This window comes from Rhincodon typus, chromosome 6 (assembly GCF_021869965.1).
Source record: "Rhincodon typus isolate 14 chromosome 6, sRhiTyp1.1, whole genome shotgun sequence".
Lineage (NCBI taxonomy): Eukaryota > Metazoa > Chordata > Chondrichthyes > Orectolobiformes > Rhincodontidae > Rhincodon > Rhincodon typus.
In genome coordinates this window covers 59,712,647-59,735,576 of record NC_063337.1, presented here as the reverse complement: position 1 = coordinate 59,735,576, position 22,930 = coordinate 59,712,647, and the positions used below count along the sequence as shown (strand labels likewise).

The 22,930-nt window shown below is 40.2% G+C and overlaps 1 protein-coding gene across 1 annotated transcript in view; it reads right to left on the bottom strand.

Moving 5' to 3' along the window:
- The window catches only part of naalad2 (N-acetylated alpha-linked acidic dipeptidase 2), a 137,871-nt gene that overhangs the window by 100,363 nt on the left and 14,578 nt on the right, over positions 1 to 22,930 (bottom strand). Inside the window, exons 3-4 of the mRNA XM_048598437.1 lie at positions 12,101 to 12,287; positions 2,141 to 2,242 (exon numbers count right to left, since the gene is read on the bottom strand). Of these exons, the coding sequence (XP_048454394.1) occupies positions 2,141 to 2,242; positions 12,101 to 12,287 (289 nt within the window). The remainder of the gene's footprint in view (positions 1 to 2,140; positions 2,243 to 12,100; positions 12,288 to 22,930) is intronic.

Sequence of the window (22,930 nt, the reverse complement as noted above, 5' to 3'; positions counted from 1 at the left end):
TGTGTTCATCCAGCTCTACACCTTGTTATCTCAGATTCTCCAGCATCTGCAGTTCCTACTATCTCTTAACCCTAACTTTCTTTTTTATTCCCAGGATATGTTCATTCTGATTCCCATCATTTTGACCTTAACCAATAGCCTTTCACATGAAAAATGTCATATGCTGCTTAGAAATTGTGGCGCACCTTACCCCAGCACTTTTCACAGTCCACATGGCAGAAATGTTTCAAATTAATCGTAGTTCCTCACAGCCACAACTTGCAGATGAGATTGGCTGCTGGCACAAAGTTATGGGTTGGGTCCTCTGTGATTCAGAATTGTGGATGTGGACTGAAATGTATGAGGTATGTCAGGACCATGCAGAAGTCCTGGCGCACAGACATGCACTGTAATTACCTGGGAAGTTTAAGCCTCCGATGGGCTTATGTTTCCTGCTGCAAACACTACATGAATGTCTTACCCTGATTTCAGAGCTCGAAATTTGAGCTAGATGCATGTTGCATTCCCAGATATGGATTACTATAGTATACATTACCATAGAAATGTTACAGAGTTTAATCACTGCTGTGACAGCAGAACTCAACTCACTACATTCCACACATAGCCTCGAAAACCTCAACCACCCCATGAATCTAATTCTAAACCCCTTGATCCAACAAGTAACCCCTCACAATTCACCATGTCCCAAACCATCCTGACCAGCCTCTGATCCAAACTGACTTCATCCTCAACATGAACCAAACCATCTATTTCCTGACCTTAGTTAAGACCCAACCAAAGACCTGCCCCTGATATAACCAGATTATTCTGCCTCCTCAATATGACTCACCTATCACCTGGTCTGCCTATCTCCAAAATTCCTAAATTGATGACACCATCCTTGACCTAAGCTAACTACTCCATCACCTAAAACAAAATTGACTACTCTCCCTGACTAAAGACAGTACTGACGATAGGTTGGACGTAACTGACAGTTTTCAGAGATATTAGCATCAAAGTTCAATGTTACCTTCAAACCTATACCACATGACAAAGTTGGAAGCAAATCAACACAGCCCCTGAATCTTGTTTTTTAAATTTAGTCATCATTAGGATATTAATATCACTAGTAAGGCTGGCATTTATTGCTCAGTTCTACTGGCCCTTGAGAGTAGTAATTGGCAGTCTTCTTGTTTATATGGCGTAGATGCATCTACAACATTGTAAAATAGGCAGTTCTAGAGTTTGACTCAGTGACTGTGACAGAATATATTTCAAGTTAGGATGGTGTATAACTTGGGGGCAACTTGCAGATGCTGGTGTTCCTATACATCTAATTCCGTTATCCTTCTACGTGGCAGAAGCTCTCTGCATTGGTCTGCTGTGGAGAGCCTTTGAGAAACACTGATGTTTGTCTTTTTAACTTTGCTTCTTGGCTTTTCTGACCAATGGTCATACTGCGTTAGCTGTAATGTAACTTTTTTTCTTGGTTTCTCTATTCTGCAATTTAGTATTGTACCTAGGTTCCTTTTACCTAAGATGGCAGTGTAAGTGGCAACTTATGAAACTTTCACTATACTCATTTGAGAACATGTGACAATAAAGCTAATCCAATTCAATTCAGTTGTAGATTTGAAGCAACTTTGGTGCGTGGCTTATTTATTTTGTGTTGAAAGGTCCAACAACTTTCTAAAATAAACATGCATGCAACATTAAACTTGCTTAAATTTAAGTACGGGAAGTTGACTCATTAAACTAGATTTCAAGCATTTTTCCCCATAGGATTCTCACTATATTCAATCAGCTGCAATAACATTACATTTGAGGAGATAATTTGTTTCCTATACATAAAGATACTGTTGTTAGAACATATTCCAATCTTTTACTATTAATTCTAGCTGAGTCGAGTGGCAAATCTTTGGAAAGTATAGTAGCAATGGAATTATGGAATGTTTCTAAGATTTGTAAACTGAGCAATGTTTAAATCATTAGATGCTAGAGAAGAAATTCATTCACATAAGCAACGCCTCAAACTCTTACTGCGATTTTTCTGGGAGCAGCTCACAACAGCACCCTTCAGTGGTATTTTATATATGATAGCTGGACTGGTGCTGTGCAAATGAATTATTTTCCTAGTACTTTCACAGAGAGAGGAGCTTACCACTGGTATGCCAGCTGGAGAGTAGGCATTAAAGGGACCGACATGGTCTTCTACATTTTCATATCCAGCAGGTAGCGGTTCAAAGAAAGATGTGTTGAAGATCTGAATATAATTTAAACATTTTGTTATTTTTGTGTATTTAATTATTAATGAGCTTCTATTACTTTGATATCGTACAAAATTAAAATTGTGGTTTTGTAGCATCTTTTCAGTTTTCTGTCTGGCTGCTGCCTATTTCACAGCTAAAGAAACACGAGTCTTGTGTGGCAATGATTTACACAATCTCCAGAATTCATGAGATGGAGATTCTAAATATGCTAAAATCTCAAATCTGACCTGAACCTACCTCCATCACCAATATCCAGATTGAATAGAGCAGGACACAATATAACGAAGCCAACCTGTTCCCAGCAAGTAGGCTATTCATTTAAATGTTGTAAAGGCAGTTTGCAGCATTACATTCAAATTCCTTGCAGACTTAAGCCTGGAGTTTTTGGGTTTTGTTAAACTCTGAAGCTCAAAGGAGGTAAAGAAGGCTTACCTTCCTTTACTACTCAGATATGAGGAAAGAAGAAGTGCTTCCTCACAGGCTACTTAGCTACTTACTCCCCCCACCCTCTGCAATCTAAAGATTTCAAATCATGATTCCTTAAGGTCCTGGTTCAGGCCTCCTCATTCAGCATTAACAGCTGAAAATACCTTACCTGTGGATGCAACCTATTTCTAAGTGCTCCCCACCAGACCATGACTCAATCCTGTCAAACAGGCTGACACCGGGGCAGGGATATCATTTTAAAAAGTCTATGTATACTGTGGAGTCAAAACACTATAGGTTTCAGAGTAAATAACTTTAGTAGGAGTTACAAACAAGAAAATATTTATTTTAAGGCTGACTCATGTGATCTTCTGGAATTGATCATTAGCATGTGAATGATCTGTGGTAACACTTCCATTTCATAGAATCCCTACAGTCAGCCCATTGAGTCCAAATTGACCCTCTAATATTCGAGTAGATTTGTAGCTCGGTTGTGGATGCTGTGGTTGGTTTGCTCATTGAGCTATTTAGTTTGCAGATGTTACATTAACCTGCTAGGTAACATCATCAGTGGAGATTTCGATGAAGCGTTGTTGTATTTTCCCGCAGGCTGTTTAAACTTTGGGGTCTGTTGGAGTTGATTACCTCAATTCCGGTTTTTCTTTGCAGTGGTGTGTATATAGGGTCTAATTCTATGTGTTTATTTATGACTTTCTTGGTGGAGAACCAGGCCTCCAGGAATTCTCTGCTTTGCTTGACCTAGGATCCTGATGTTGTCCCAGTCAAACTGGTGGTCCTCCTTGTCTGTAGTATGAAGACGAGTGAGTATTGGTCGTGTCTTTTTGTTGTTAGTTGTTGTTCATGTATTCTCAAAGCCAGTTTTCTTCCCGTCTTTTGTCGCACTTTATCGGAAAGAAAGACATACTGGTATTGAAGGAAATCCAGAGAAGGTTCACTGGGTATGGATGGATTTTCTTATGAGGAGAGGGGGAGTAGATTGGGCTTGTCCTCACTGGAATTTACAAGATGAAGTGTAACGTTATCGAAACAAACAAGCTTCTTAGAAGGCTTGACAAGGTTGCGAGGTTGCTTCTCTTTGTGAAATAGTCTAGGAGCATACATAGCGTCAGAGTAAAGAGTTGCATAGTTAAGGCAGAGATACCCCGAGCGGCATGGTGGCTCAGTGGTTAGCACTGCTGCCTCACAGCGCCAGGGATCTGGGTTCTATTCCACCTTTGGGTGACTGTCTGTGTGAAGTTTGCACATTTGCCCCATGTCTGTGTGGGTTTCCTCCGGGTGATCTGGTTTCCTCCCACAGTCCAAAGATGTGCAGGCTAGGTGGATTGGCCATGCTAAATTGCCCATAGTGTTCAGGGATGCCGAGGTTAGGGGATGTGTTTGGGTTGGATGCTCCGACGGTCGGTGTGGACTTGTTGAGCCGAAGGGCCTGTTTACACACTGTAGGGATTCTATGATTCTGTGAGATCAGTTATAATCTCATTGAATGCTGGGGCAAAATTGATGGGTCAAATGGATTACTTCTGTTCCTAAGTCTCATGGTCTTGTACCAAATCTCTTTGGCTCAGTCATTAAGCTGGAACGAGAGTTGGAGAGATGCTGACAAGGGAGGGAATGATTTCTGGATAATTTTTCCAGAATGAAGACATACCTCAATAATGCTATGTTCTCGTGAAAAGGAAGGTCTGACTGACTGGGAGCTAGGTAACATGGAATTATGAAAGATTGAGGTTGAAGAGCTGGAGACACCTGTAGGACAGGATCAATGTGCACTACATCCACATGAACAAAGAGAAAGACTGCAAGGAGGACAGTCACCAATCAGACCAAGGCAAGACTATGACTCAGAAAGATGGGGATCAGGAGGCGAATACAAGATTTTAGTAACTAGGGCCTCGATAATAGGGGATAACTAACTTTCTCTGCAGCCAAGCCAAGAATCCTGAAGGGTTGTTGTCAATCTGGTGCCAAGATAATGGATGTCTCACAACAGCTGGAGAGGAACCTGAAAAAGGATTGATGACTCTAGCTATCATGATAGAACGAATGAGGAACATTCTGTAGGAACAGAGTGTAGGCCTTGCTGAAAGAATATCAGGAATTAAGTTCAAAATTGAAAGGAGAACCTTAAGAGTAAAAATCTTTGAAATACTGTTTAAACGCACGCAAACTGACATGGAGGGGGTTGCAACAGATCAGGAGAAAAGGAACAAATTAAGGGGGTAACATTAAGGGCAAGGGGAGAAAAAATCTAGAGTTTACATCAGAAGTATAATAAGCTGGTTAAACATATAACGTGAGGAAATTGTACTAAAAATGAATTAAAATCTCTGCATTGCTGAGAACATACATATTTTATCAAAGTTTTTCAGCTTGTTCTCATCAAGACATTTCTCAAGAATACGAATTCAAGGGAAACCCAAAATTTATACTGCATGAGGAAATACTGCAGTTTAGTTGGCAAGTAGAAACTGATTGCTAGAGTCATTGCCATGGAGAAGACAACCATTAAAGCCAATAAATAGTTAACAGCTGGGCTGTGTTAAATTTTCTATTGAATTTGTATTCTTGTGAAATGTGCTGATGGGTGCAAAGAGAAAAGTTTGTCTTTTGTTACCAATACTCAAGTTTTGTACAACCTATTGGCTACTAAAATATTTGCACTGCAAAGTTCATTGTTTCCGTAATTAAACAGGAGAGTTACTATTACAAGGCACCAAACATAGAAAAGATTACTGAACCATAGCTACAAAAAAATTTTCAGGCTACAAATTAAACATGTTAGGGCATAATACATTTAGAAAAAATGGAGAGAGAAGACAGGGAAGTGGAATACTTATGCAAGATAATCAATGGCAGTCAAAAAAGAATTTGGATTAGGTTATTGCAACTATTAGCAAGACAAAAATAGACTCCATGTGGATGTAGATAAAACATAATAAAGGATCAATCACTCTAACAAGCATTTCTACAGACCACATGAGTGTTAAAGACGTAGAAGTGAAAAAATCAAGAAGGCAAAGATGAATTTTATATTCATTGATAAATTAATTTCACAGAAAAATAGTAAAATATTTTACTAGTCCTTCAATAATAAAGAGCACAGATATGATGGAAATATCCACTAAGGAAGCCCACAGGTAATGATGGATATAGTAGAAACAGTATTTTGTTTTGCTACTAACCAGGGAGCTAGAACAGGTAAAAATGAAATTGAATGATGAAACAAATGTGTACTAAAAATTGAAGAGATAAGGAAAACAGTGAGAGTAAGCAGGAAAATGTGAGAGCAAAGGAGGGCGAGAGTATGCAGAGGAAGAGAGTGAACGAGCAAGACTGAGAAAGAGAAAGACCGCAAGTGGGTAAGTAGTTAAGTGTATTCTACTTTATCTTGAGATAACAAGGTGTAGAGCTGGATGAACACAGCAGGCCAAGCAGCATCAGAGGAGCAGGAAAGCTGATGTTTTGGGTCTAGACCCTTCTTCAGAAATGGGGGAGGGGAAGGGGATTCTGAAATAAATAGAGAGAGGGGGGAGGCGGATAGAAGATGGATAAAGGAGAAGATAGGTGGAGAGGAGACAGACAGGTCAAACAGGCAGGGTTGGAGCCAGTAAAGGTGAGTGTAGGTGGGGAGTTAGGGTGGGGAGTTAGGGAGGGGATAGGTCGGTCCAGGGAGGACGGACAGGTCAAGGAGGCGGGATGAGACTAGTAGGTAGGAGATGGTGGTGGGGCTTGAGGTGGGAGGAGTGGATAGGTGGGAGGACAGTTAGGGAGGTGGGAACAAGCTGGGCTGGCTTTGGGATGAGGTCAGGGGAAGGGGAGATTTTGAAGCTTGTGAAGTCAACATTGAGACCATTGGGCTGCAGGGTTCCCAAGCGAAAAATGAGATGCTGTTCCTGCAATCTTCGGGTGGCATCGTTGTGGCACTGGAGGAGGCCCAGAATGGACATGTCGTCCAAGGAGTGGGAGGGGGAGTTGAAATGGTTTGCGACTGGGAGGTGCAGTTGTTTGTTGCAAACCGAGTATAGGTGTTCCACAAAGCGGTCCCAAAGCCTCCGCTTGGTTTCCCCCGATGTAGAGGAGGCCACAACGGGAACAGTGGATGCAGTATACCACATTAGCAGATGTGCAGGTGAACATCTGTTTGATGTGGAAGCTCTTCTTGGGGCCTGGGATGGGGGTGAGGGGGGAGATGTAGGGGCAGGTGTAGCACTTCCTGCGGTTGCAGGGAAAAGTGCGGGGTGTGGTGGGGCTGGAGGGGAGTGTGAAGCAGACAAGGGAGTCACGGAGAGAGTGGTCCCTCTGGAAAGCAGATAAGGGTAGGGAGGGAAAAATGTCTTTGGTAGTGGGGTCAGATTGCAGATGGTGGAAGTGTCGGAGGATGATGCGTTGGATCCGGAGGTTGGTGGGGTGGTACATGAGGACGAGGGGGATTCTGTTTTGGTTGTTATTGCGGGGACGGGGTGTGAGGGATGAGTTGCGGGAAATGCGAGAGACGCGGTCGAGGGCGTTTTCGACCACTGTGGAGGGGAAGTTGTGGTCCTTGAAGAATGAGGACATCTGGGATATCCGGGAGTGGAATGCCTCACCTCGGGAGCAGATGTGGCGGAGGCGAAGGAATTGGGAATAGGAAATGGCGTTTTTGCAGGAAGGTGGGTGAGAGGAGGTGTATTCTAGGTAGCTGTGGGAATCAGTAGGCTTGAAATGGATATTGAAATGGTGGTTGCCAGAAATGGAAACAGAAAGGTCCTGGAAGGAGAGAGAGTTATTGGAGATGGTCCAGGTGAACTTAAGGTTGGGGTGGAAGGTGTTAGTGAAGTGGATGAACTGTTTGAGCTACTTCTACTTTATCTTCATTTCTTTTGCATAATAACCTTCTGTTTTATTGTTAAACTTAAATCTGCAGCATGACATGCTTGGTTTCAATGAAAAACCACAATGTTAAAACCAAACAAGAAATCAATTAAACTAGATTTCAGGTATTCAGTAATAATGCCAGCTAGATTCATGGCAAGATCAATAACTTTTAAATTAAATTTTAACTTTCAGCAACTAACTGAATGGTTACACAACAAGATTTCACGTTTTAATACTTTTCCCATAAGAAATAAACTGTAAGCAACATTAACTAAATATTATTTCACAAGGCAAAACTACCAAAAATCTACCTCCATTGTTATTATTGTACATTGTCCCTAAAGTGGACACTTCATTCTCAAAGAACCAATCCAAAGTGATTCATAGCTCCGAAGGGATCAGTTCCATTCTTTTATTTTCTCAGCCAGGCAACCCTAAGCCCAGACATGAATTTTATTGAAAGGTTCAAATTGGAGATTATTCCTTCTAGACAAGGAAGGCAAATCTTCCAGCTTTGTTTAAGTATCATGAATGTTGTCTCTTCCATTGGAGTATGAGGTCCTATCTGCATTTCATATGGTGACTGATAAGGTCAGCATCTTCTCTATCTTTCTCCTCTCTCTCCCTTTCTTTCTCTCTCACTTCTTTTTCCTCGCTGTCTTTCTATTTCTTCTCTCTGTCTTTATTGATCGTTTGCTTTCTTTCTCATTTTCTTGCTTCATTTCTGTTTGCTCTCTCACTTTCTTTCTCACTTGCTATCTTTCTTTCTCTCTCATACGTACCCACTTGCAGTCTTTCTCTTTCTCAGTCTTGCTCTCGCCCTCTCTTGCTCTCACATTTTCCTGCTTACTCTCACTGTTTTCCTTATCTCTTCAATTTTTAGTACACACTTGTTTCATCATTCAATTTCATTTCTACCTGTTCTAACTCCCTGGTTAGTAGCAAAGCAAAATACTGTTTCTACTATATCCATCATTACCTGTGGGCTTCCTTAGTGGATATTTCCATCATATCTGTGCTCTTTATTATTGAAGGACTAGTAAAATATTTTACTATTTTTCTGTGAAATTAATTTATCAATGAATATAAAATTCATCTTTGCCTTCTTGATTTTTTCACTTCAAATCGGATCAGTGATTTGTGCACAATCACCCCACTCTACCACTTCCCACCTCACAAACAGGTTCATTTCTGTTTGGCAAAAAATTAGTAGGTACCAATGTCTAGAGCTTTCTATAGCAAAGTACACAGCACTGCATTTATCCAAATAATACAGGTCCATCCTCCCTGACCTGTGTGTGGCCCCTTCGCAACTGAGAATTGAAATTCTAATTCTCAATTCTGAATTTAAAATTGAGAGCTCAAGTTTTAGGACAAAGGCAGGTATACTGATGGAGAGCTACATTGCTGAAAGATATAAAGGTGTATTCGAGAGAACATACACCAGATTCGCAACAATAGTCCCAGAAAATAGGAATTTCAGTTATGTAGATAAATTGAAAAAGAGAATGTTGAGAAGAAAGGTACATTAAATTAAGAGGGGTCTGGAGAGAGCATATTCGTGCAAGGAATGAGACAAGAGCGCACAGATTCAAGATAATTTTCAAAAGAAACAATGACAAATGAGAGAAAAACATTTTTAAGTAGCGAGTGGTTAGGATGCGGACTGCATTGTCTGAGTACATTTTTTTTCCAAATGATGCATTCAAAAGGGAATTGAATTATTTTCAAAAAATGAAGAATATGCAAGGCAAGGGAGCAACACTAGGTAAACTCCTTCTAGGGAAAGCTGGTGAAAATAGAACGATCTGAAAAGACACCTTCTTCGCTGTAAAAGTTCACAACAGCTTTTAATTGTGCAATAACCATCAGAACAGATTAAGACAGGGCAGATGCAGAAGGATGTTTCCAATGATGGAGGAGTCCAGATCCAGGGGTCACAGCGTAAGGTTACAGAGTAAACCATTTAGGATGGAGATGAGAAGAATTTTTTTCACCCAGAAAGTGATGAGCTTGCAGAATTTGCTACCACAGAAAGCAGGTGAGGCCAAAACATTGTACGATTTCAAGGAGGAGGTGGATATAGCACTTGGGGCTAAAGGGGTCAAAGGATACAGGGGAGAAGTCAGAATAGACTATGAGTTGGATGATTCGCCATGATCTAATGATTGGTACAGCAGACTCAAAGGGCTGAATGGCTTACTCCTGGTCCTATTTTCTATGCTTTCTTTGTTTCCATAAATTGATATTTCCTACATTGCTGTTTGTGAGGTCTTGCTATTTGCAAATTAGTTGCCATATGTGCCTGCATGATATATCAAAAGTAGTTAATTAGCTGTAAGATGATTTGTGATATTCTGAGGATATAAAAGCTTGAATGAAAATACAAATTCTTTATTCTTTCTTGAATATTCGTCGATTTTTGTCCAATTTAAAAAGAACTATTTGAAAACTAGTGAATTGTGAAATATATAATTCAATGCATCACTATCTCATTTCCCGCTTAGTCCACATTTTAGAGTATCAGGAGATTTATCATCTTTTTGTCGTAATAACTTCTTCAGATTTTTTTTGTTGTGATATTGAACTCAAAGTTCTTCATTCTCTCTGCTTTAGAATGTTTTGGGAATTCCACCAAACAGACAGACACACTGTATTTGCTCAATGTCATCAATCATGGTTTTATTCCCCATTGTAATTTTTTGTCTCCCCTTGCAAGGGACTCATATTTAATTTTCTTAATCTCTTTTTACAAACGTACAGAAGATTTTACAATGTTGTATTCTTTATTACCCTTTTCAATTTCTTAGTCATTCTTTGCTGAATTTTAAAACCCACCAACCTTCAAGATTATTCCTCTTTTTGGCCATGTTATGAACCTCTTCCTGTAATCTAATACAATCCTTAAGTTCTCTTGTAAGCTATTAACTGAACAGCATTTCCCTCTGTGCATTTTATTTAAGGAACTTATATCAATACTGGGGAGACAGGATTAATGTGCAATATTCATATAGCATTAGACTTGTCTTTACTAACAAATCGGTTCGTTCATCTTCAGAACAAGTAATATCATAAAACCTTGACTTTGTTTTTAAACAAAGCACAATATATAGTCTTCTTGGACCTTCTCAAACATGATGGCCTTAGTTGTATTCTTTTCCCTCTATACTCCTCCATCTTACATTTATAATTACATCCAGTTTGAATTTTAAAAAAGCCTTTTGTTTACACTTTTACATGACATTATTATGAACACGAGAAAGTATATCAGTGGAAGTGAGATTTATTAAGTGTTGACAGCTTGCTTTCTGACACACTCTAAGCATGGCCATATACTGTGTAGTGGCATGCTGTAAACAATAGCACTCTGACAACAAAGAGATTCACAAACGTTGGCTTGCAGCTACTTTAAATATGATTGGACAATTAAAATTAGGCTTGCACAAAATTCAAAAACAGTAAGGAAACATTTAATAAAGGATATGGATGAATTGGTGATAACTTACTTGTAAAATAGATTGCGGGTAAGTTTGACCAAATTTGACCAAAACTAGTTAGATGAAGCAGCACTTCTTTCAACAACCAAAGTTACTGAAGTCAGAGGGAACAAGGATATCAAAAAGCTTATAGATGGTTGCAAAGATCTTAAAGTTGATGAAAGGGGGTTATACAAGCTAATTGAGCTGGTCAAAAGACAGGTTTTAGAGGAGATGACTTATTGGAAGTCAGAAGTATAATCTGCATATAGAACTCAGGTATCAGCACGGAGGACATGGGGACGACTGAATTTTATTATAAAATACAAACTATTAATGGATATTACTTCAAATTAATAGGGAGGTCTTGTGACACATTAGGAAACGTCCCTTTCTTTGAGCCAAATGCTCCAGGATTCAAGTACTGCTCCAGGATTTGTTAGTCATAATAGGTACATTAATAACATAGCATAACAGGTCAACTATCAATTTCCAAATTCTTCCAACATGCCCATTGTAGGCAGCAAGAATGGGAGAGACTCCAGGTCAGCTTTAGTTTTGATCAGTTTTCATACATGAACCATGAAGTACAGTAGAGACATTTTCAGATGTGATACGAAACACCTCTGGAGCAGATGGGACTTGAATCCAGGTCTTCTAGCTCAAAGGTAGAGACTCTAACACTGTACCACAAGAACCTCAAAATTTGGGGGCATGCCTATCATAAATGAAGATGGTTGTAGTTGTTGGAGGGCAATCATCTTACTTCCAGGACATAATTTAAGGAGGTCTTCAGGGCAGATATTTTTAATCAATCCATTCTGAGATGGCAAGAAACACCTCAGGACAGGTGGAAGTCTAACTCAGGCCTCATGTCTCAGAGACAGGGACCGTAACATTGCACCATGTGGGTGTTGCTCAAACTTCAGGCTAATGACCTGTTCCAGGAAAAAGAAATTATGGATACCAATATATCTTATGTATTTCCTTAAAATGGGAGGTGTTTAAATACATAAAATTTGATTAACAAAAATACGCAAGGATCTAAATTAAATGCAAGATCTTTCACTTTACCGAATTTCCATTCTCATCAATAATAGAGATGTAATTAGGATTGCTTTTGTTTGGGTAAGACAACAGGACGTCATAGTGAACCAATTCAACTGAATCCAGTCCCCAGTTCTTCCACTGTGTTTGAATCTGTTGGGCTAACTGGAGATTTTTTTCAGTTCCAGCTAAATGAGGAAATCGTGTCCAATTCCTGAATGAAACAAAATTAATGCTCATGAGTACTTGAAAGCTGATGAATCTGTAGAGTAAAATTGAAAAATTTAACATAGGAAATAATTTAGTATTTTCAAAAAGAAACATAAACTGACTCATCGTTTCATTAAAGTCTGTCTCCATAACATCCGAACTGAGCACATTAGCCTAGTTGAATGGCTCAACCTGTATTGTTTTAGTCCACTGCCATTCATGACCTGACAATGCATTAAACAAGGGAGCAAATTAGCTCTGCCCTAGCAGTGTCACCCTTTGTGCAGTGATTATTACATTTAGGTTCATTATGGAATAATTAAAACAACTGAAAAAAGAATCAACTTGCATTTGTTTGGTGTATGTCAAATTAGACAGACAATCACATTTGACAGGGTACAGAGTACTTATCTATCAGCAGAAAAGAGGCAGGACATCACATCCTGTAGTCACAATAAATCAATTAAAAGTGATGCTTATTAAAATAAAGTACAGCAATATTAGTATTTATTCACAAATTTCCCAGAAAAACCTGATCATTGAAATGTACGGCATAGAGGTTCTGCTCAATTATGTTGATTTTCTTCATCACAATTCTTCTGATACTGGTGCAAATGATGCAAAAGATCATGGATTTTTTTAAACCAGAAATTACATTCAAGGCAACTTGAGTATCTGCATTTTTTTGTGTTTTGAAAAAAAAAAACAAGATGCACAAGAAAATTGGCCTGGCCACAAAACATATAACAGTACACAGAGCAAATTAATCATATTTGGAAGTGTCCACAAAATATGCTAAGTTGCAGCTTTCCAAGGTTGGTCCAGATGTTAACCCATCTGTCAAAAATTAATCTATCGTTCTTTTAATGATTAATTTCACTACAGGTTTCTATTGATTTTCAAACCAAGTGAAGACGTCAGATCTTCTGAAACGGTGCCATCAATTTGTGAGGCAGCATTGCTGATCATTGAGCCACCACGCCATCGTAACTTACCACCAACTTATCTCTAATGAAAGCACAATTTATGGCCCTCTGGGAATATAGAAAATTACACTTTGCAGTTCAAATTCCAAAAAAATTAATATTAACCTAGCATTTTACATTTGATTACCAATGCTCAGCTCAGTGACTCCACTTAAGTTCCTACATTTTAATCATGTGGAATGCCATCACAGTTATCATCACAGTATTCTCTGGCTTAATTGTTATCTTAAAAATCTTTTTGTTTTTTGTTTCTTGTAACTTGGGTTCATTCATTCTATGGATACAACAGTGTTTCACAGGTTTGCCATTAACTTCTGGTTCCTAAGGTTTTATTGATTCACGAACTAGAGTTTCAGAAGTTAGTAAAGCCATGTATTAGCCAGAGTTATAGTTCACTTACTCAATCCCATTTTTCTGGAGGTGAGGTTGAAGCCAACAGGCTTGCCTGCTGTGGCAGGGAACATATCAGACACATTAAGAGCCTCGTTCCTTTTTGAGAAGGTCTCCAGGTTCCTACATTGGCAGAGGACAACTTAGGGCATGGAAGTAGACAACTACCGGGGGCAGGCAGTCCTGGAAGGCCTACAGGCCCTCCTTGTCTTCCTGGGTGCAGATAATAGAAGCAATAATAGAGCATTTGGCTCCTCAAGCCTGTTTCGCCATTCAACGATATCATGGAAGATCTTCTACTTCAATGTTACTTCCCTCACGTGCCTTGATGTCTTCAATATCTAGAAATCTACTGATCTCTGTTTTGAACATAGACTCTACACAGCTTGGTTAGAGAATTCCAAAGATTCGCTAACCACTGACAGAAGAAATTCCTCCTCATTTCCTAAATGGTCTTCCATATTTTGGGATTGTGCACCCTCCCCTCCAAACCAATACTCCCAGCTAGATGAAAAATCTTTCCTACATCTACCCTTTCAAGCACAGTAAGAAAGTTGCATGTTTCAATAAGATCACCTCCTATTCTTCTAAACTCCAGAGAATACAGGTCCAGTCTCCTCAATCTTGCTTCATAGGGCAATCCTGCATCACAGGAATCAGACTGCCGAACTTTGGTTGCATTTTCTTTACGTCACGTAAATCCTTCATTTGATAAGGAGACCAAAACTGGATGCAACACTCCAATTTCACCAAAACTCTATACAATTGTGGCAAGATGTCTTTAGTTTCAAAACGTCTTGTGAGAAAGGCTGGCAAGAACTGCAGATGCTGGAGTCAGAGGTAACACAGTCCTCCAGCTCCACACTGTGTTATCTTTGCAATAAAGGCTGAATTGCTTGCTGTACCAGCATGTTAGTTTTCAGTGACTAAGAACACCTCGGTCTCTTTGGGTATCAATACTTACCAATCTCTTTTCATCAGTTAAGAAATTTTCCACCAAAGTAGAAAAAATTTTTGCACATTATGTAACATCTGCCATGCTCTTACCCACTTATTTAGCCTGTCCAAATCTGCTTGAAGTATCTTTACATCCTTCTCACAATTCACATACCCACCTCATTTTGTCTCATCTACAAACTTGTAAATATTACATTTGATCCTCACATCCAAGTCATCGACATGAATTGTGAATAGCCAGGGCCCGAGAACCAATTTCTTATCTGTCTTCCGTCCATCAGCCAATTCTCAATCCAGGCCAGTCTATCAACCCCTAACCCACGTACTCTAATTTTGTTTACTAACCTGTCGTGTAGAACCTTAGCAAAAGCTTTCAGAAAATACAAATGTACCATACACATTACTGTCACCGTATCTATTCTGCTAATTACATCCTCAAAAACGTCCCACACATATTGAATTGGCCTAACCCTGTGTCTCGAGTTCTCACTTGTCTCATGATAGAATCACAGCATTTTCCCTACTACTAATTTCAGGCTAACAAATTTGTGGTTCCCTGTTTTTCTTTTCTTCCTTTCTTAAATAGCACCATTATATTTTCTAACATTAATCTGCAGAAACCATTCCAACAACCTATAAAATTTTGGCAGATGGTTCACGTGTGCATCAATTATATCCACAGGGACCCATTTAATACTCTGGAATGTAGATGATCGGGTCCAGACAATTACCAATTTTAGGTCCCATTATTTTCTCTAGTAATATTGCGTTTTATTAATACTAATTTCTTGTAATTCCTCATTTTCGCTAGCTCCTTGCTTCTCTGGTATTTCTTTTTTAAATCTTCCTCTGTGAACACAGAACAAGTTTTTGTTTAGGTTTTCTGCATTTTCCTTATTTCTCATTATTAAATTCTCCCATCTTTGCCTCTATTTGACCTACATTTATCTTTACTAACCTTTTCCCTTTACATATTTATAAAAGCTTTTATAGTCCACATTTATGTCTCTCATTAGTTTACTTTCATATTTAGTCTTCCCATTCTTTAATCAATTTCTTTGGTTCACCTTTGTGGCGTTCTAAAATGCTCCCAGTCTTCAGGTTCCCTATTCTTTTCTAGGGACTTTATAAGTCTCCTCCTTCGATCTAATACAATCCTTAAGCAGTCACACACTACTCTGTAGATTTGAAAACTTGGAGTTAGGGCAATTTACTATTAAAATACCTCCTCCCATCCTTAGCTTACAGTCTGCTGCTCCTTTCATGCTAATGGACCTCTTATTTGTACTGCAGCTTTGAACCTACATGCCATCCTTAGTTAGGTTGAGAATCCCATAAAATTCCCAACTCACAACGTTTTCCTCTTCAACTGGGACACAGCTCTCATAGAATTTAGAACTGTGCCTATTGCCCACAGAAGAACAGTCCAGTCATCTTTAATTACTTTCTAAACTCTGCTCTGCTCACTGCATTCTCCATATTCTCGCAAATAGCTTTACCCTTTGCAGAACATATGAGCTCTATTCATGCTGTATAGTTACAAACCTAACAGACAAAGACTATACAGTGTATTTTACAACCCCACTAGCCTATTTGAAGGTAGAAGTAACACCTAACATAAAATGGATGGCTCTCCCACCACTTTCGTACTGACCTCTCAAGAGGCTGATTAATAGCTACCGAAATCCTTATTCAACCTCTCTCACTATAATATGTGCAGCTGGGGAAGGCAAAAAGACAGAAGGAGATGAGGGTCAATGCCTCCTCTGGAGTTCTCTATGCCCACTGGAGTCAGTCATCTCCCCACCCAAAAAAGATAATACCCTATTTCTTTGTGCCCCATACCCGGCCACCTCCTCCCCATCCCATCAATAATCACCAAATTCACTTTCCTGCCCTCTCCTCATAATACATTTCTTTATTCCATTAACAAACAAGTCTGTAGCATTAAAGAAGTAACAGAAGCAACTCATTGAATTGTCACTAACACACATCACAAAGATAGAAAACTATTCTGGTTTAACATATTAAGTCAAAAAAACTAATTTGCATTTATTTAATACTTATTTTTCAAAAGCAATTGTGATGAACCATCTTCTTGGGATTTATACATTACAAGACAAGAGGATAAACAAATAGAAATTAGGAACAATTTATGTAGCCTTCTGGCACAGTGGGCATCAATCTTACCTCTGTGCTAGGATCTCTGGGTTTGAGACCCACCCCAGGACTAAATGGTCAAGGAAGCTCCATTCCTTATAGAGTCAAGTAGGTTGAACATAGACACCAAAAGCAGGCAGGAAGAGCAGGAGAGATCATCTGTCAGTCATGTGAGAAAGAGTGTTGCAGTCTCTGCCACAGCCCAAGTCCAGCAGGCTTTTCTGGATGAATTCTCACGTTACACTCCTCTCATTCATAATCAGTCCTCAACGCAAGTGTTCTAACACCACATCCCACAGCATTTCACTTTTCACCATTTCAGCACAATGCCAGCCCAACATGAGGTTGAAAACATTGTCCAACAGTTCAGAACCAATAAGTCACTGGTGCATGCAAATACTAAAATATGGCAGAGAAGCACACTTGACTTGTATGCACAAACTCAATTCCCTCATCAGGAAGGAGAAGAGTATGGTAGGGATAAACAATGCTGTAATTGTGAACACTGTCTGCCACAGGGAATGTCGTTGCAAAAATTATTCACAGTTGCTGAAGAGTTCTATCGGAGTCACTATGCAGGTTCTACCTATCAGGAGGTACAGTGGACACGAACTTCACACCAATGCAAATTCAAGAAGAGTGTAGAGAGCAGCATCAACCTCCAGAGATGTCTTTCTTTAACGTCACTAAGACCTTTGCCTCTCAATTATGAAGACCTACGGAGTATGCTCCTTAGATGTGGTCACCTGCAGAAACTCATTGCCATCCTCCACCTGTTGTACATTGGCATCAAGTCATTATTCTTATTAACGGGTCCACCATAAACCCAAATTGTGCAAACTGGGATCAAATCAAGTTGTGTCATTGAACCAACGCTCACTCCATCTTCCTTGCTACAACTCTTTAATCCATTTCCATGATGTTTCCTGCTGGTATGGAACTTCTTCACAGGATGAATGGGAAACTGTTCAGCCTGCACGACCACCAGGCCAGAGCCAAGATCACATAATCTCCACTACTGAGCTACAGCATGCAGACATCATGTCCGCACACATGTGCACACACTTGGAGGCCAAGCTGCAAATTACTGTCAATGCATTCACAGAGGGATATGACAGAATGGGCCTCAGTATAAACATCCTGAAGACAAAGATGCTCTAGCAGCCTGCTCCCACCACAAAACATTGGGCTCACCTGGTGATTCATGGTGAGCTACTGGACAATGTGGATCAATTCCCGTTCCTTGGAAGCTTCCTGTCAGCAAGGGCAGATATCAACAACAAAGTTCACACTGCCTTCAATATGCCAGTGCATGTGGCCATGTGAGGAACAGAGTGTTTGAACATAAAGACCTCAAACCCAACAGCAAGTTGCTGGTCTACAAGGACTCCTATATGGGTGGAAAATTGGACAATATTCAAAAGATTCTTTAAACCACAAGCTTCTCATGAAATATCACCAATGCATCCACAAAATGCTGCCAATATACGAGCAGGATATGTGCTCCAATATCAGTGTCCTCTCTCAGGCCTACATCCACAAAATCTGGTTAGTTACTTAACTACATTTGGCTGATCAAATTATCCAAATGGCTCCCACAAGACTTCTAAACAGGCTCTCTACTCTTAAGGTATGCAGTTACCAGGAAGACAGAGGAAATGCTGCAAGGTCATCCTCAAAGCCTCCCTGAAAAAATAATTCAGAATTGCCCAAACTGGAGGGGAGATATCCACAAAGATGGCAACTATTTTGAGTGTTCCGTACAGGACCATACAGAGGCCAAGCGCAGTGTGCAGAAGAAACATTCAAGAAACTGAGCATTCTACTGACCCACTTCAGCAAACACCTGTTGCCCCACCTGTGGCAGGGTTTGTGAACCCAGTATTTGGCTAGACATTACAGGACCCAGCTTCTAAAGCAGAAGAAAGTCTTCCTCGATCTTGAGGAACTGCCCAAGACGATGACACCATTCAAGTCCAAACTCGATGGCAGTATGCTGCATCAGTGCAATACAGAAGGCACAAGTCCATGATTGAATTTCTTTCTGCACTATATATGTTTTAACCTTTCCATAACAATGCCTTAATTTCCTTTGAGGCATTATAATTGAAATAGTTCCAGGCAGAAAACAGGCACTGTAATATCTCTGCTAACATAATTTCTCCAGCATTATTTCTCAAGAATTAGTGATTATTTTTACATCTAGTTCATGTCTAATTTTAATTTCTTCCCTTTAAACCACGCTACTCCAACAGTGCACTTTGCAATTTTTTTTATATATATTGGCAGATCTCCAGTCATGGTCAGTCAGTTTATTTTTGTTTTAAATATATTACTAGGGCCACAAATTTATTGTAATGAAATAGTTGAAAATATACATTTTAAAAATAATATTTTCAAGTTCAAATTACATCTATATGACCTCTCATTGTGTTTACTGATTAATGTGACCTCTTATTCTTTGTTCAAAATGCAAGACATTTAATCTTGTATTTATGCACTTGCTTCTCATTCTAAGTCCTTCAGCCACTGGAAAGTACTCTTTAATCTAATCTGTTCTATTCGTTATCTTTCTAAACTCTTGTTATGCAATTATGCAGCGACCTTTTCTACAAAAACCAGCTCCGAGCTTTCCAAATCTTTCCCGATACTAGACAACGTACGTGCTTTGTTTAAGAACTACAGATGCTGAAGATCTGAAACAAAAACAGAAATCGCTGCAAAAACTCAACAGGTCCGCAATATCTGAAGAGAGAAAGCAGTGTCAATGTTTCAAGTTCAGTGGCCTTTAATCGGAACTAGAACATACTTGTGAATCTGTGTTGCTCTCTCCCTAATGTCACAATATCCTTCTCGGAGTGGAGCCCAAAGTAATAGTTTAATTGAGGTTTTATATAGGCCCATCAGTACCTTTTGGTCTTAATATTCTATGCTTCACAATAAAGTTGCAGAATTCCACCTTTTAAAAATATCATCTAATTAGCTGAGCCTCTTTCTCTGAGTTTTTGGTCACCAGTCTTAATATCTCCTGACGTGATTTTTTTGTCAAATATTATCTATTTTCATTTTTTCTTCACTATGTTGAATGCGCTACATAATTAAATGTTGCCTGTTCATAAGTACTAACCTCTACTTATCCTTGTAACCTTAAAATAACAAGCTTCCTTTTCTGATGGAATATATTATTTTCTGTTTCACTTAATCTTGTAAAACAATATTACTGCTGGCGAACACCATGCCAGTTTCCCCTGCAGCCTCACTTGCATCACTATTTATCTTCGAATATCTGCCCTAATCCAATTTGATATTCTAACTTTTCCAGTTACTTTTCCAATTTTGGCGTGATTTTTAAAACTTGCTGTATTATGATCGTTACTTCCCAGATTCTCATCTACTCTCAGCTCATCTATCTGCCTTATCTAATTTCTGAAACTAACAGTGGGAGAGGTACTGCTCCACCAATCACAGATTCTGTATCTCTCATGTTCTTCCAATCACAGACCAATTCTCATCTTCATTTTCAACTGATAGGCTGTTACTTGCTAGTGAACCAATTTTTGGAGGAGCAGCAAGAGAGATGCTTGGCTTCAGAAACTGGGTCACAAAGATTGTAATGGACCACGTCTAGATTGAGGTGGCACTGTAGGCAGAGTCTGGCCAAGGAGTAGAATGCGCCAAATCTAGGTAGGGTGCTGTCTGCTGTGGAGCAGTCGGGGAGTAGGTGAGGTTGTGGGGTTGGTGATGGAGGTGAAGGAAGTGTCCAGGGTGGCAGAGGGCAAAGAAGCACTTGGTAAGGGTAGATGCAGAAGGTAGCTGAAACAGTTGAGGAAAAGTGTGTGCAAAGCAGGGAGAAGAGTTTTAAATATGACAATAAATAAATACTCAGTTAACTGGGAGCTAGAGAAACTTACTGAGAAATGAATTCCTTGAAAAAACAATGGAATATTTTGATTCAAACAACATTTGTTCAGGATCTACTAAATGGGGATAAAAGGTAGTGAATACCACTGTAATTGAGACTGTTACAGTTTTAATTGTTAAATTTACATCTGGAATCTTTAAATTTTAACCTTGTTTAAATGTTCTAGTTTTGTGCATATATGATTAAAAGAAATTAGCTTTAACCTCATCAGTATGCAGGATGAAATCTTTGTCTGTGGTGGTGTGTATTTGTTATTTTGAGAAAAAAGCATTTATTGCCAACTTATGCCTGTTATCTTGTGGAAGTTTAATTACCGTGGCATCTACAAAATTAACACTTTCCTTGTATTTGGTGGCTTTAGCTTTAATGGAGGTTGACAATTGAGGATATTGATGAATTCTACTTCTGCTTCATTGCAAGTACAAATATCCCATCGGTCAACACAAATAAAGAAGGAATTGGTGATACATACAAGTGAGTTAGTGAGAAGGAAAATGTATCCCTCAAAAATCATTAAGTAGCTCTCAGGAAAATCTCATGATCCTGTCGTTTATTCTTATTGCGTTGTGAATAATTAAAACTTCCCAGCACAGAGTACAGAAAACAATACAACAGTTATTGTAAGGGTCATGTATTTTTATTTTTGGGTTTTAATAGTTGTGGACTAAAATGAGAAAGAGCTGTCTTAAAAGCCAGTGCTTGAAACAGTGGCTGGCTGTTTTGAAAAGCAAGTAACCCATCACAAGCATTGTGAAACCAACAAGCAATAATTGAAGACAATGTCAAGGAGGCAGGGATGGAGCCAGTAAAGGTGAGTGTAGGCAGGGAGTTCGGATTGGGGTTGTGCAGTCGAGGGAAGTCGGACAGCTCAAGGAGGCGGGGATGAGGCTGGTAGTAGGAGGTGGGGGTGGGGGTTGGTCAGTGAGGTGGAAGGAGCAGATAGGTCGGAGAAATGACGGACAGGTCAAGGAGGTGGGGACGAGCTGGGCTGGTTTTGGGATGAGGTCGGGGGTGGGGAGATTTTGAAGCTTGTGAAGTCAACATTGAGACCATTGGGCTGCAGGGTTCCCGAGCGAAATATAAGATGCTGTTCCTGCAGCCTTCGGGTGGCATCGTTGTGGCACTGGAGGAGGCCCAGGATGGACATGTCGTCCAAGGAGTGGGAGGGGGAGTTGAAGTGGTTCGCGACTGGGAGGTGCAGTCATTTGTCATGAACCGAGCGTAGGTGTTCCACAAAGTGGTCTCCAAGCCTCCGCTTGGTTTCCCCGATGTAGAGGAGGCCACATCTGGAACAGCGGATACAGTATACCACATTAGCAGATGTGCAGGTGAACATCTGTTTAATATGGATGGTTTTCTTGGGGCCTGGGATGGGAGTGAGGGGGGAGGTGTAGGGGCAGTTGTAGCACTTCCTGCGGTTGCAGGGAAAAGTGCCGGGGCGGTGGGGCTAGTGGGAAGTGTGGAGCGGACAAGGGAGTCATGGAGAGAGCTGTCCCTCCAGAAGGCAGACAGGGTGGGGAGGGAAAAATGCCCTTGGCAGTGGGGTCAGATTGCAGGTGGCGGAAGATAATGCGTTGAATCCGGAGGTTGGTGGGGTGGGATGTGAGGGTGAGGGCGATTCTGTCTTTGTTGTTATTACGGGGAGGGGGTGTGAGTGATGACTTGTGGGAAATGCGAGAGATGCGGTCGAGGGCGTTTTCGACCACTGTGGAGGGGGATTGCAGTCCTTGAAAAACGAGGACATCTGGGATGTCCGGGAGTGGAATGCCTCATCTCAGGATTAGATGCAGCGGTGGCTAAGGAATTGGGAATAGGGGATGGCATTTTTGCAGGAAGGTGGGTGAGAGGAGGTGTATTCTAGGTAGCTGTGGGAGTCGGTAGGCTTGAAATAGATATCGGTTTCCAGGTGGTTGCCAGAGAAAGAAATAAGAGAGATCCAGGAAGGAGAGAGAGGTATCAGAGATGGTTCATCTGAACTTCAGGTTGGGGTGGAACATGTTAGTAATGTGGATGAACTGTTCGAGCTCCTCGTGGGTGCACAAGGTGGCGCTGATGCAGTCATCGATACAATGGAGGAAGAGGTGGGGAATAGAGGCAGCGTAGCTTTGGAAGACGGATTGTTCCACGTATCCTACAAAGAGGCAGGTATAGCTTGGGCCCATTCGGGTACCCATGGCTACCCCCTCTGTATCCGCTCATCCGCCTCCTCTACATCAGGGAAACCAAGCGGAG